The 16,281-nt window shown below is 41.5% G+C and overlaps 1 protein-coding gene across 3 annotated transcripts in view; it reads right to left on the bottom strand.

Annotated features, from left to right (window-relative positions):
• AGAP2 (ArfGAP with GTPase domain, ankyrin repeat and PH domain 2) overlaps positions 1-16,281 on the bottom strand; it is a 472,523-nt gene that overhangs the window by 21,850 nt on the left and 434,392 nt on the right. For 2 of the 3 annotated variants that reach the window (XM_073576781.1, XM_073576780.1), the window contains exon 12: positions 13,319-13,462. In XM_073576781.1, the coding sequence (XP_073432882.1) occupies positions 13,319-13,462 (144 nt within the window). Of the gene's footprint in view, positions 1-6,645; positions 6,706-13,318; positions 13,463-16,281 lie in introns of all 3 variants that reach the window. The other variant, XM_073576779.1, reaches the window with a different exon arrangement.

Raw genomic sequence — 16,281 nt, 5'->3', positions numbered from 1 at the left:
TTTCTCAGTTTGTCTCCCATAGTTGAGGTCTACCTATGATGTAAATTACAGACGCCTCTCATCTTTTTAAGTGGTGGAACTTGCACTATTGCTGACTGACTAAATACTTTTTTACCCCACTGTATGCTTCTAAGGGCATGTGTGATATGTGCTGGTTATGCATCTTAGACAGTAAACCTCAGTGTCGTTTACAGGATGTCCCTGACTTGTGATTCCCTTCTCGGGATGGTTGATAACAGTCTTAGTGCAATGATCACTTTACTTGATACAAAACACGAATATTTAACCATTACTTATCATATTTACAGTTCTAGGAACAGGTGATGAATAGAGTTGAGCGATACCGTCCGATACTTCAAAATATCGGATCGGAATGGATCGGCCGATCTTTAAAAAAAGTATCGGTATCGCCGATGCCGATACCGGAAGTCCAATTCAAGTCTATGAGACTTCCGGTATCGGAATTGGAAAAACCCTTTCCTGCCCTTGTACAGCCTCTCGGGGGTCTGTACGGGCCTTCCGGGGGTCTCTGCCGGCCTGCCGGGGGGCTGTGCCGGCCTGCCGGTTGGCTGTGCGGATTGCCCGGGGTCTGTACCGGCCTGCCGGGGGGCTGTGCCGGCCTGCCGGGGGGCTGTGCACCCTGTGGGGGGCTGTGCCGGCCTGCCGGGTGGCTGCGCTGATGTCCGGGGATCCGTGCAGGCATCGTCCGATGGGACTACAAGTCCCATCGGGCGATGCCTGCTACCATGACAGTGATTGACATATAAGCCAATGATGGGACAGTAGTAGTCCCATCATCCGGCTAATGTGTTAAATGTAAAAAAAAAAAAAAAAAAAAAAAAAAAATACTACATACATACTACATACATACTACATGCATGCTACATACATACTGCATGCTACATACATAGTACATATATACTACATGCATGCTACATACATACTACATACATACTACATATATACTACATGCATGCTACATACATACTACATGCATGCTACATACATACTACATGCATACTACATACATACTACATATATACTACATTCATGCTACATACATACTACATGCTACATATATACTACATACATGCTACATACTACATACTACATATATACTACATGCATGCTACATACATGCTACATACATACTACATGCATGCTACATACATACTACATGCTACATACATACCACATATATACTACATACATACTACATATATACTACATGCATGCTTCATACATACTACATACATACTACATGCTACATACATACTACATATATACTACATGCATGCTACATACATACTACATATATACTACATGCATGCTACATGCTACATACATACTACATATATACTACATGCATGCTACATACATACTACATGCTACATATATACTACATACATACTACATATATACTACATGCATGCTACATACATACTACATGCTACATACATACTACATACATGCTACATACATACTACATGCTACATACATACTACATACATGCTACATGCATGCTACATACATACTACATACATACTACATGCATGCTACATACAATACATTCATACAATACATACATAGACATACAGTACATATAACATAGAGTAACATACTTACCAATACTTGTCACATTGTTCCCCAAAGCCATTGTCTTTTACGGAATAAATATTAACATAACAAACCACAAAAATACTCACCCATGATCCGAAGCAGTCCACGAGTGTGTCCCACGACGATCTTGGGTAGAGAACTGCAGAATCAGCTGATGCTGCCGCTCTCTACGGGCTGCAGGAATCCAATGACAGAAGGTAGGTATCCTTCCGCACTGTATTCCTCCGCCACTTAAAAAAAAAAAAGTCCCTAGTCTCACTTTATGGTAAAAGCTGTGTGGGAAATTCCCACACAGCTTTTACCATAAAGTGAGACTTTATTCCTCCGCCACTTAAAAAAAAAAAAGTCCCTAGTCTCACTTTATGGTAAAAGCTGTGTGGGAAATTCCCACACAGCTTTTACCATAAAGTCAACTAGGGACTTTTTTTTTTTTTTAAGTGGCGGAGGAATACAGTGCGGAAGGATACCTACCTTCCGTCATTGGATTCCTGCAGCCCGTAGAGAGCGGCAGCATCAGCTGATTCTGCAGTTCTCTACCCAAGATCGTCGTGGGACACACTCGTGGACTGCTTCGGATCATGGGTGAGTATTTTTGTGGTTTGTTATGTTAATATTTATTCCGTAAAAGACAATGGCTTCGGGGAACAATGTGACAAGTATTGGTAAGTATGTTACTCTATGTTATATGTACTGTATGTCTATGTATGCATTGTATGAATGTATTGTATGTAGCATGCATGTAGTATGTATGTAGCATGTATGTAGCATGCATGTAGCATGTAGTATGCATGTAGCATGCATGTAGCATGTATGTAGTATGTATGTAGCATGTAGTATGTATGTAGCATGTATGTAGTATGTATGTAGCATGTAGTATGTATGTAGCATGCATGTAGTATATATGTAGTATGTATGTAGTATGTATGTAGTATATATGTAGCATGCATGTAGTATGTATGTAGCATGTATGTAGCATGCATGTAGTATATATGTAGTATGTAGTATGCAGCATGCATGTAGTATATATGTAGCATGTAGTATGTATGTAGCATGCATGTAGTATATATGTAGTATGTATGTAGCATGCATGTAGTATGTATGTAGTATATATGTGGTATGTATGTAGCATGTAGTATGTAGCATGCATGTAGTATATATGTGGTATGTATGTAGCATGTAGTATGTATGTAGCATGCATGTAGTATGTAGTATGTATGTAGCATGTAGTATGTATGTAGTATGTATGTAGCATGTATGTAGCATGTAGTATGTATGTAGCATGCATGTAGTATGTATGTAGTATGTATGTAGCATGCATGTAGTATGTATGTAGCATGTAGTATGTATGTAGCATGCATGTAGTATATATGTAGTATGTATGTAGTATGTATGTAGCATGCATGTAGTATATATGTAGTATGTATGTAGTATATATGTGGTATGTATGTAGCATGTAGTATGTATGTAGTATATATGTAGCATGTAGTATGTATGTAGCATGCATGTAGTATGTATGTAGCATGTATGTAGCATGCATGTAGTATATATGTAGTATGTAGTATGTAGCATGCATGTAGTATATATGTAGCATGTAGTATGTATGTAGCATGCATGTAGTATATATGTGGTATGTATGTAGCATGCATGTAGTATGTATGTAGTATATATGTGGTATGTATGTAGCATGTAGTATGTAGCATGCATGTAGTATATATGTGGTATGTATGTAGCATGTAGTATGTATGTAGCATGCATGTAGTATGTATGTAGTATGTATGTAGCATGTAGTTTGTATGTAGCATGTAGTATGTATGTAGCATGTAGTATGTATGTAGTATGTATGTAGAATGTATGTAGCATGTAGTATGTATGTAGCATGCATGTAGTATATATGTGGTATGTATGTAGCATGCATGTAGTATGTATGTAGTATATATGTGGTATGTATGTAGCATGTAGTATGTAGCATGCATGTAGTATATATGTGGTATGTATGTAGCATGTAGTATGTATGTAGCATGTAGTATGTATGTAGTATGTATGTAGCATGTAGTATGTATGTAGCATGTAGTATGTATGTAGCATGTAGTATGTATGTAGTATGTATGTAGCATGTATGTAGCATGTAGTATGTATGTAGCATGCATGTAGTATGTATGTAGCATGCATATAGTATGTATGTAGCATGTAGTATGTATGTAGCATGCATGTAGTATATATGTGGTATGTATGTAGCATGTAGTATGTATGTAGTATATATGTAGTTTTTTTTTTGTTTTTTTTATTAAACATTTAACACATTAGCCGGATGGTGGGACTACTACTGTCCCATCATTGCCTAATGTGTCAATCACTGTCATGGTAGCAGGCATCGCCAGATGGGACTTGTAGTCCCATCGGACGATGCTTGCACAGACCCCCGGACATCAGCACAGCCCCCCGGCAGGCCGGCACAGCCCCCCAGCAGGCCGGTACAGACCCCCACAGGGTGCACAGACCACCGGCAGGCCGGCACAGCCCCCCGGCAGGCCGGTACAGACCCCGGGCAGTCCACACAGCCCCCCGGCAGGCCGGCACAGCCCCCCGGCAGGCCGGCAGAGACCCCCGGAAGGCCCGAAATGACGGCGCATCATGATGCGCACACACCGCGCATCATGATGACGTCATTTCGGCTGTCAATCAACTTTCAACTTCCGATTCCGATGCCGATGCCCGATATTGAAAAAATATCGGATGTCGGTATCGGCCAATACAGCAAGTATCGGCCGATACCCGATACTTGCGGTATCGGAATGCTCAACACTAGTGATGAACGAACACACAATTCAGGCCTTTATCTGTCCTCCAGAGTTCCCCTCACACTCTGTCAGGACTCTCTTCCCTTCTACTGCTCTCCCACTGGCCCAGGCGTTCCACGGCACCGCTGGCTTTTACATTCAGCAGGTTCCTCACTCTCACACCAGAGACCCTTATTTCTACAGTGGATCACTCTTGACTCGCAGTACAATGACTATTGGGTCTCGGTTGTGATCTCCGGGACTTTTAGCTTGTCAACACTTCAGATGCCAGCATTAATTACACCCCTTCCAATCTTTTCAGGAGTCAAATTCTCCTCATGGCTCTGCCACTCTGCCACAGAGACACCAGGCCATGTCTCTATACCGTCCCCATGTTCTGTTTCGGTGCTGTGGTCGGCTCTACAATAGAGCGTCAGTTCTCCATCTTTCATTACAGGCATGGATAGCCTTCTCCACCTAGAACAGTGATGTGGAACCGAGGGCACACAGAGCCCTCTCAGCTGGCATGCGACCTCGCCTCACTGCTCCGGCGCTGCGGCTTCCTGCCTCTCACTTCCTCTGACTTATTGAGCGGCGCGGTCGCGGAGCCGAATGATGATGCCATCCAGCCGCAGCCGCGCCGCTCAATGTGTGAGAGGAAGTGAGAGGCAGGAAGCTGCCGACGCATGGAGATGTGAGTGTGTGTGTGGCCGCTGGTGTGTGTGATGGGGAGAGGGCCAATGATGGGAATGATGGGGAGAGGGGAATGATGGGAGTGATGGGGAGAAGGCCAATGATGGGAGTGATAAGGAGATGGCTAATGATGGGAGTGATGGGGAGAGGGGAATGATGGGAGTGATGGGGAGAGGGGAATGATGGGGAGAGTGGAATTATGGGAGTGATGGGGAGAGGGGAATGATGGGAGTGATGAGGAGAGGGGAATGATGGGAGTGATGGGGAGAGGGGAACGATGGGAGTGATGAGGAGATGGGAGTGATGGGGAGAGGGTCAATGATGGGAGTGATGGGGAAATGGATAATGATGGGAGTGATGGGGAGAGGGGAATGATGGCAGTGATGGGGAGAGGGGAATGATGGGAGTGATGGGGAGAGTGGAATGATGGGAGTGATGGGGAGAGTGGAATGATGGGAGTGATGGGGAGAGGGGAACGATGGGAGTGATGAGGAGAGGGGAATGATGGGGAGAGGGGAATGATGGGAGTGATGGGGAGAGGGGAATGATGGGAGTGATGGGAGAGGGCTAATGATGGGAGTGATGGGGAGAGGGCCAGTGATGGGGAGAAGGCAATGATGGGAGTGATGGAGAGAGGGCAATGATGGGGTGATGGGGAGGAGGAAATGATGGAGGTGGTGGAATGGGCAATTTCTACATGAAGGTGATCATGATGGGGAATTTTACTACAAGAAGAGGATCATGATGGGGAATTTTACTACAAGAAGGGGATCATGATGGGGCATTTGGCACGTGTTGGCACTTAGTCATAAATAATTGGGTTTTAGTTTGCAGTTTGGGCACTCGGTCTCAGAAAGGTTCGCCATCACTGACCTAGAACAACCAAAGAAGCAAACTCTCCTCCATAACTGGGATAACACAAAGCATTAAAACATGTCCATTTACAAGTTGTGCTCTCTACGACTGACCCTAAGTGGTGGAAACCAACCCCTAGGTAACATGGACCATGTTCAAGGTACGTCATCATGGTGACCTCATACGCATACACTTCTTAGTGTCACTCCATACAATGAAAATTAACACCTGCAATCCAGGGACAGTTTGGGATAGCACCTAAGAGCTGCTTTCCAAGCCCAACATGTATCCACATACCCACACCAAACATGTACCAAATGCAGTGACCTAGTAGATCAAAATACACAGGTTGATCTGTATCAACAGCAAAATCAGAAGTGCAATGAGTCCAGGTGGGAGATGGGGGCTGAAAGCAGAAAACTCAAAGAGCCATCTCTCTCGTAAGAGGGTTCACAAGATCAGTCATTTTCAACCCTCTTGCCATTACTGAGATTTTTTTATTTTTCACTCTTGTGCCTCTGTAGAGTCCTGTAATTCTGGAAATCAGTTGTAGTCTGAAATGCAAACTTCAATGTGCTGTTTTCACATGTATCTATGACATATCAGAGGAGCTTTGTTACCAGAGAACAGTACTATCCTCTCATTACACCAATTAACCTGGGATAATATATAGACAAAGCTATTATATGTTTTTTGTTACCTGTTTTATAAATATTTCTTAAACTACCAAATGTTTTTAATTTCCACATTTTGCGCTTGGCTGGTGTGTGGTCCAGGGAAGGCGAAGCAGGAAGGACAAAGGGCAGAATAAAGAGAAGAAAACGGCAGAATTAAAGCATACAGGAAAGCAAGAAGTAAGGCACTAGGAGCGGAGTTCTTATAAAGGAAAGCTAGTATACAGTACAAAGAGCCATACAAAACACAGTAGCTGCACATGCATGATCACAAACACAAAAACATGTCAGATACACAGCTAGGCCATTTATCGCCATTTATTTTTTTTTAAGAAACATTTTTTACCAATTTGTCTGAAGTTCACAGATGTAACCTAAAATTCCCGTTCCAGATGGCAGGAATTTAATTACTAGCCCTTTAATGACCAGGGAATTTTTTGCTTTGTACTTTCACTTTTTTTCCTTGTTCCAGGAGCCATAACTTTTATTTTTCTGTTTACACAGCCAAATAAGGGTCTTGTTTTTTGTGGTATGTAGCCTCATTTTTAATAACACCATTAAATTTACCATATAATATACAGAAAATATGAAAAAATGCCAAATGCGCTAAAATTGCAAAAAAAAAGCAATTCTGAAATGGTTTTTAGAGCTTTGCCTTTACTGCATTAATTGCGTGGTAAAAATAAACTGATATAATAAATCTCCGGTTCGGTATGATTACGACAATATCAGATTTGTTGTGTTTTTCTGTTTTTTAGTGATGAAAAAAGTTCTGAAATTTGTAAGAAAAAAAAAATTTGTCTGTTATTATTTTCCGAGATCTATTTTTATTTTATTTATTTTATGTTATTTTTATGGCTCCCTAGGGTATAGCATAATTGTATACTCCCATAAAGTCTAGCCTGTGAGTGTGTTTCATAAGAGGACTATCTTGCCAGTTTTGGAGCCTTTTGCAGGTCCCGAGGGCCATGGAAACCCGTTGGATCCCCCATTGGGTGCCGATGGGAGACAATTTGCGCATATTGCGCCATTTATTATCCGCTGCCAGTGATTGAAAGTGGTGCTCAATTGTTTAAACTGCTGTAACTGGACGGCGCTTCAGTTGCAGTTACCGACCGATGCTGGCTACATAATACAGCTGGCATCAGCCTGGTAAGAAGCAGGCTCAGTTCTGGAGACAGATTTATATTTTGGTTAACGACCTGTAACAAAAATGTCGTATTTCGTTAACCAGTTATATGGGTTCTGTGTTACCTGCTGAAGCCTCTGACACTGCCTCTCCATTGCTCTCCGCCAATCTTTGTTTAAAGGGCTGCAACATATGACTGCTGCAGACAAACAGTCTCAGGAGTTTCGTGTGGTCTACTATGGCATCACCTGAGTGCCCAGTGTTTGGCTACAGCAATCATTTGTTGTAGACAAAATATCACCATTGCAGAGACAGTGCTGAGAGACAAGGCAGGAACAACTGGAATATCCATGTATTATTAATGGAAAAAGAAAGGAGAAATCTCCCTGAGAACAAAAGTAGTGGGCGATTGAATTTATACTAGGAGGAATGTGGCAGCCTATGAGTAAGGGAGCGTTTTTTGCACCTGAAACACGTAAGGTTTTGTACATGTTTTTAACCATGGCATGATTGCCTAATAAACTTTTTTAATTTTTTCTTATGGTGTGCCACATTCCTCCTTGTCTTTTGCTCTCCAGGCTTGTTGTGCAACCACTTGCCTTGTTGATTAAGCTCTAACCTACTGTTTTTTTCACTTGGATCCCATGGAAGCTTGCATGTTCCGCTCTCCTGAATTTATACTACCCTTCCCTTATGTCTCCTGACACCTTCCAGCAGAGAAGAGGCAATTTTCCAATCCCGTTGATATCAGCAAGTTTGGCTAACTTTAACCTAATGTCCCTTTAATTTGAAGCATTACCTGCCTGTGGCTCAATTTTATGTGCAATTACCTGCATAATACAGGTGCTTCTCACAAAATTAGAATATCATCAAAAAGTTAATTTATTTCACTTCTTCAATACAAAAAGTGGAACTCATATATAGAGTCATTACAAGTGATCTATTTCAAGTGTTAATTTCTGTTAATGTTGATGATTATGGCTTACAGCCAATGAAAACCCAAAAGTCATTATCTCAGTAAATTAGAATACTTTATAACACCAGCTTGAAAAATCATTTTAAAATCCAAAATGTTGGCCTACTGAAATGTATGTTCAGTAAATGCACTCAATACTTGGTCGGGGCTCCTTTTGCATCAATTACCGCATCAATGCGGTGTGGCATGGAGGTGATCAGCCTGTGGCACTGCTGAGGTGTTATGGAAGCCCAGGTTGCTTTGATAGCAGCCTTCTCCTCATCTGCATTGTTAGGTCTGGTGTTTCTCATCTTCCTCTTGACAATACTCCATAGATTCTCTATGGGGTTAAGGTCAGGCGAGTTTGCCGGCCAATCAAGCACAGTGATACTGTTGTTTTTACACCAGGTATTGGCACTTTTGGCAGTGTGGACAGGTGCCAAGTCCTACGGGAGAATGAAATTTCCATCTCCAAAAAGCTTGTCGGCAGAGGGAAGCATAAAGTGCTCTAAAATTTCCTGTTAGACAGCTGCGCTGATTTTGGTCTTGATAAAACACAGTGGACCTACACCAGCAAAACAGTTTGCCACACGTAACGGAGTTTGTTGATAGACTCCTGCTGTCCTATAGACGAGGTTATAATTTAAAAGATAAATTGGTTAAATCTGACGTTGGTCCTTCTAAAACATGCATACAGAGAACTTTGGTTCCACCCAAGATGGGTAATTTTCCATGCTTAGGATGTGCGTGCTGCGGTAATATGTTCAAAGGGGATAGCTTTAACCATCCTCGTGCTGAAAAAATTTTTGATTAAGGAAAGATATACATGCTCCTCAAGTTATGTGGTTTATTTAATTTTGTGCCCGTGCGGATTGATGTACATAGGTGAGACTACCATGGAAATTAGGGCATGTATAAGTAAACATAAGAGTACTATTAGGACTAAACTTTTGGAGTTACCAATACCAAAGCATTTCATTGAGTGCAGACACTCTGTTAATCAGCTAAGGTTCAGGGTGATAGATTGGGTCCCTGTATTGAGACGAAGGGGGGATAGGGTTAAAATGTTGAAAAGGAAGGAGTTGAGATGGATATCCATTTTAGATACATTACAACTGAAAGGTCTAAATTTAGACTATAATTTACAAATATGTGTTACCTAATTCCTCGTCTCATAACATTATCCTTGCTATGGAGTCTGTGTGATTTTTAATGGTGTATTTTGGTTTTAATTTTTAATTTTTGTTTTTTGTTCTTTATTTATAGGTTTCCTTTGGCGGTCAGAGGACACGGGGACTGAACAGTCCCGAATCATGAAGATTATGCGACATGTGTTTTGTTGTCTGCTATTCCCCGTGCCCTCTTCCTGCTATATATGTTTTTGTTTTCTTTGTAATCTGTATTTGTTGCCAACACTAAATGTTCCTCTGTTGTATACAATGATTTGATTATGGTGGTCTATTCTTTGGACTGGGAAGTTATCATGGATGTGGTTGCTGAAATATATGCGATGTGTGAATGGCTCCCTTTGTAGGAGTCCTCTTTATTTTCTCATGTATTATTCCTTGTCTAAAGAAATATAAGACCTCCCTTTATCTGGGTGAGCTCGTGCCCTGTTTTGGCATAAAGATATTGTATTATTTATGGTAGAGGCTGTCTGCGCAGGCGCTGTGATCGCGACGGGCGCTGTGGTTGATTTTGTCCTTCTGATGGTACTGCGTGTGCGTGGTGCTTCCGGCTGGCGCGTCATGTGATTACGCCCTTTGGGTGACACTGCGCAAGCGTGGTGTTACGTGATGGGCGCGTCATGTGATCGCGCGATGTCTGGGACATGGCGCATGCGCGGTGGCCGCGCTGGGCGCGTGATGTTATTGCGCCCAGTATGCGACCCAGCGCAAGCGTGTAACATCACTCTGTTGACGATTGCAGGGGGAGAAGAGGGAAGTCTCCGGCTCTTGTGCAGGATAAGTAAATAAGAACAATTGGCTACTGGGGCTGGCGCCTAGAATGATGAGGATGTTGATTGGCAGTTATGATCATGTGGAGACATATTTGTACCGTTGCTTTTGATTGGCATATTATTGCTATGGTTATTTGGATGCATGACATCGATTGGTGGGCTCTTTTGGGGATTTTGTGTTTACATATGGATTAACTTTACCACATATATATTAACGATGCAATGTTAGGTAAAATTTTCATGATATTGTATTGACTTGTATGTATAAGTATCTGATGGATATAATTCTATGTATTTATTGTAATTATATGTAATGGGTGTTACCGGAGTGGTGATTGGCTGGGCCACACCATAAAAGGTCACCATTTGAACTACCATACATGTTGTACTTGAAAAAGGCCATAATATGGCCGAAACGTTGTATTTTTTCACTGGCAGAATAAATCTCTGACACGATTTTTCACCTGGATGGGATGCTGCTCTCTTTCTTTTTAATGGCTGTGCGTGGTAGCCAGTGGTACACTGGCTACCTATTCGCTACAGGGTCCAGTATAAACTCATCTCTCTCACCCACAAAGCTCTCCACTGTTCTGCACCGCCTTATATCTCCTCTCTCGTCTCTGTCTATCGCCCTACACGTGCCCTCCGTTCTACAAATGACCTAAGACTAACATCCCCCGTAATCCGAACCTCGCACCTCCGTCTCCAAGACTTCTCTCGTGCTGCTCCAGCTCTCTGGAATGCACTTCCCTAGACGATCAGACTGATACCTAGCCCTGACCTATTCAAGCGCGCTTTGAAAACCCATCTCTTCAAACAAGCCTACCACATCAACTACTCAGCAAGCTAACTTTGCCCTGTTCCCTCCTTCCAAATATTATTCTGAATCTGCACCCTACTATTCATCTGTCTCCACACCCTTCATGCACATGATAACTGCATTTGATACTTGTCTATTGCACTTAAACACACGGGCTGATGACCGGATCATGCAGCTTTATATGAAAATCCCTATTATAATTGCCAGACCTGAATTAACAAGCATTTCTCACCTACTGTGTCCCCCCATTTCCTTGTAGATTGTAAGCTTGCGAGCAGGGACCTCACTCCTAATGTCACTGTTTGAATTGTCTTAACTTGTATTGAATTTATTGTCTGTACATGTCCCCGCTTAATTGTAAAGTGCTGCGGAATATGTTGGCGCTATATAAATAAAAATTATTATTATTATTATTAATGGCTCCCCGAACCATCACTGATTGTGGAAACTTCACACCAGACCTCCAGCAGCTTGGATTGTGGCCTCTCCACTCTTCCTCCAGACTCTGGGACCTTGATTTCCAAATGAAATGCAAAATTTACTTTCATCTGAAAACATCACCTTGGACCACTGAGTAACAGTCCAGTTCTTTTTCTCCTTGGCCCAGGTAAGACGCTTCTGGCGTTGTCTTTTGGTCATGAGTGGCTTGACACAAGGAATGTGACACTTGTAGCCCATGTCCTGGATACGTCTGTGTGTGGTAGCTCTTGAAGTAATGACTCCAGCAGCAGACCACTCCTTGTGAGTCTCCCCCAAATTTTTGAATGGCCTTTTCTTAACAATCCTTTCAAGACTGCGGTTAACTTTTTGGTGATATTCTAATTTTGTAAGATGCACTTGTACATGTTAATGCTGATTTTCCATTGACAGATCAGTAAATAATAGCTGTACATATAGTCCATCAAATTCTCATGTCAGAACCTGATGATTATGCAGAGATGAGTGGGTTGAGTGGACCGAACTACTAGCACTACTTGTCTCTTCCTAGAGAAGGAGTGTGTTACAGATCGCGTTCTAGGTTCCTTATCCTTAGTCAGCTACCATAGTGTGTCATATATTCTGCATCTCGACAAAGCATTGTAATTCACACCTTCAACACAGATCTTCTTTATGAAAAGCATAAGCACGTTCCCTATCAATCCTTAGTGGTTTGGAAGCACCATCTTAATAATAGGCTCTATTATAAAGAACACTATATAACTGATTATAAAAACTCTGACATTTTAGTAAATATGAAACAATTAGAGGCATATTGAATGGGATAATATGGTTAAGGCATCTGTCAGTATGTTTTGTTATGAAATCTGACAGCAGCATAATGAGGGGACAGAGACCCTGATTCCAGTGATGTATCACTTAATTTACTAAGTGCAGCAGTTGTGATAAAATCACAGTTTTTTTCTGCTTCAGATCTAGCAGTGCTCTAAATGCTGATCTCTGTATAACCCTGCCCACACCACTGATTGGCAGCTTTAAGTGTACACTGTATAATGACAGAAAGCTGCTAATCAATGGTGGGGGTATAGTTGGACCATGAGGCACATGACACCTAGTCCTGTAGTGATAATTTCCTACTGATAAAATACTGATTTTACTGAATGAGCAAATCACATCCTAGAAAGTGTTATGTCGCGGGAATCAGGGTATCTGACCCTTCATCTTTTACTCTTAGATTACACAGCAAAAACCTGCTAGCGGCTTTCCAATAGTTTTTCTTAGTACTTTGTGTTATAGTTGAGGCTCTTTTAAAATAGAAACTTATAACTGCAAAATTAGGCAATGGCAGGATGGCAGTGTTTCTGTGGACTGTATATATAAGGCTACAGAGAACTCACCATCCGCCTGACCCGCTGAGCCCTCTGTTTTCGAGGGCGTTATATTCTTTTTCTTTTTGTTCTTCTTTTTCTCAGTCATTGGAGAGGCTGGGGGCTCCTTGTTGCTGGATGGGCTAGAAATCACATCTCCGGTAGAACTACTTTCTGGTTTTGGGGAAAAAAAAAATCCATTAAGGCATACAGGCTGAGGTCAATACAATACAGGATCAAAAGACAAGTTCACTAATGATTCCCCTAAAAGCGTTTTTACTCGTTCACACAGTAATAGGAGACTCATTAAGTGTATAAATCAATGTAAGAGGAATATTACTGCCAGTAACCTCTGTTACTCAATGCGAGGACAGCACTAGGGCTTGTGTTTCATACAGTAGTCTCAGATTACTCAAAAGACTGGAACCACCAAAAGTTGCTCACACCCTAAGCCACAACGGAGTAATAACCAGGATTTCCCAAAAAGTATATGCTTTATTAAACAAGATAATGAAAAAGAGTTAAAATCATTTATAAAGGCATCCTTAGGTACACGACATTGTAAGGCATGGTCCCAACAACCTGCAAAAGAATCATACTACTTCAACAATATGTACCGGATAAACTCATACCAAAAGTGCTGCTGATCAATGGACATCAATAGATCAATAGGATCTTATTTTGCAGCCCTTTTACAGTCATCATCATCCTATTCCCATTGGGGCTTACAATTTAAAGAGTTTGTCCGACCCTGAAATCCAATTTTTTTTTAAAGCTAATCTGTGCTGTATTATTAAACACTCCTAGTAATTTTTGTTTTTAGATAGATACCAATAGACACACTGGCGCTAATCCATCTGAAAAATGTGCGGGTAATCACAGATGCGGTTGGTGAATAACAGGCTCTGTGCCAGCGCCTGTTGAAAAAAGCTGCATCAGTAACTAAATAAAAGGATTCACCGCGCAATACTCACTGAGTGGTGTGAAACAAATCTCGAGGTCAGAGTTGTTTCCCGTTGGTAGGGATGCTTCACAATGTTTGGAAATCCATATGTTTTATTGCACCGTTTAATCGTAAAATTTTTTCTCCTTTTTACCAAATCATCCAGCAGTTACTCTTATATACGGATTTCCAAACATTGTGAAGCATCCCTACCAACGGGAAACAACTCTGACCTCGAGATTTGTTTTACACCACTCAGTGAGTATCTGTATATTCGGAGTTCCCTATATCTCAGTATTGCACCGTGACTCCTTTTATTAATTTTTGTTTTTGTTTTCTGACGTTCCCTGTGCTTTATTGTCTAACCTCATAGGGTCTATCACAGTGATCAAAAGGAACCATTAGGAAAAATCCCTGTTGTTGTGTGTTCTCCAGGGTCTCAGCCACCCAGCGGTAATCGAGAACCCAGAGATTTTCGGACTCTGGGGGGCGCTATACCCTTATTCCAGATCAACATTTTAAAACGGCAATGAGGGAATAAGGCCCCTTAGTGGTCGCCGTTTTAATGCATATCAGCGGTCATTAAGGGGTCAAATAAGACTGTATTTTTCACAAACTTTGGATACATCAGTAGTACAGGAGACCATAACAAACTTTTATCTTAAGCAGTGTGGCAATGTTCGCAAAAGGGTTGATATTGAGCAACTTCCAATAGGTGGCACTAGAATTCAAGCCTTCTTTCTCTCTGAAAAGGCAATTTGCATATTTAATTTCCCAGAGGAGCATTGCATGGCCTGTAAGTCTCCTTACACGTGCATGTCAAGTATGTCACTCTATACAAGAAGAGACATTACCACGTATAACAAACGTTGCAATATATCTTATCACAGAAATCTGCTTTGATGACACCTCATTCCCTCTCCCTGACCCCTAAACTCACTATCCACTATGAAATAAAGGCTCAAATCCATTTGGCTCAGACAAGATAGGCTGCCAGCTCACTGTAGTGCCATGTGTGGTGTCATGTCACTTTATACTCTTAGGGAGGGGAGAATGGAGGAGGAAAGAAAAGCAGAGTGAGGAATCGGGCATAGGGAGACACAGAAAGATCATGCTCAACTTTCTAACAAATATTTGAGCTCACCTCACTGTTGGTTTCATAACTACACTGACCACTATTGCTGAAAAATTTCCTTTATGCTGCTGCATCTTTCTGTGTGCTAAAAAGGAATGAAGAAGAGGAATTCATTTCTGTGTGCTGAGCTCTGTAGCGCTGGAAGAGATCACCACACAGCTCATCTCTTTCCACCAGCTCAGAGTGGATTGCAAATTCGAGATAGCACATGCAGAAGGGAAAACAGGTGAAAATGCAGGACACAAGTCATATCATGGCCAGAAACAATGTTATTCCTCGTGCACACACACGTATTATCAAAAGTTCCTTGAAAGTACGATTACCCTTCAAGCTTAAAGCAACAGTTAATTTTCCACCTGTTAATCCTCTGCTTTATTAAAGATTTTATGCAAGCCCAATAAACAAAAAGAAACGATAAGATTATAGTCAGAACAAGAGAGTACAAAGAAATTACTCAGCTGAGACAGAACATAACAATTAAACTCAGCTATAAGACGCAATTACCGTGACTGTTGTGAAAAGAGATAATTAAAACATGCATTCCAGCAGAGATGATAACCTTTCATACGCTTCGAATCCAGATGGGGCAACCTTACTAAAAACTGCTATAAAAGATAAAGTAGTCATTTTAGAAGCAATTCGCTCATAAATTATTAGAGATGTTAAGCTGCATTCAAGCATTAATGTATTTTAAGAGGCTTCATCTTGATTCTCAGATGGCAGCTGCCAGTTCTATTGTCTTGCAAATTCAAAGTAATGTGTAATAGATTCACTGTAACTGAACACACAAGAGTAAAAATCCTAGTCCACTAGGTGGCACTGTGCCATCATGCTTCTGCAGTTTGCTGCCACATCGGCGCTTTGGCAGTCCGTTTTTTGGCCATGGAGAGGAACAAGGAAACGGAAGGAAACAAA

Source organism: Dendrobates tinctorius, unplaced genomic scaffold (assembly GCF_039654945.1).
Source record: "Dendrobates tinctorius isolate UK_male_01 unplaced genomic scaffold, ASM3965494v1 ptg000051l, whole genome shotgun sequence".
In the NCBI taxonomy this organism is placed as follows: domain Eukaryota; kingdom Metazoa; phylum Chordata; class Amphibia; order Anura; family Dendrobatidae; genus Dendrobates; species Dendrobates tinctorius.
Note: the sequence above shows the minus strand (reverse complement) of the source record. Positions and strands in the feature narration are given on the sequence as shown.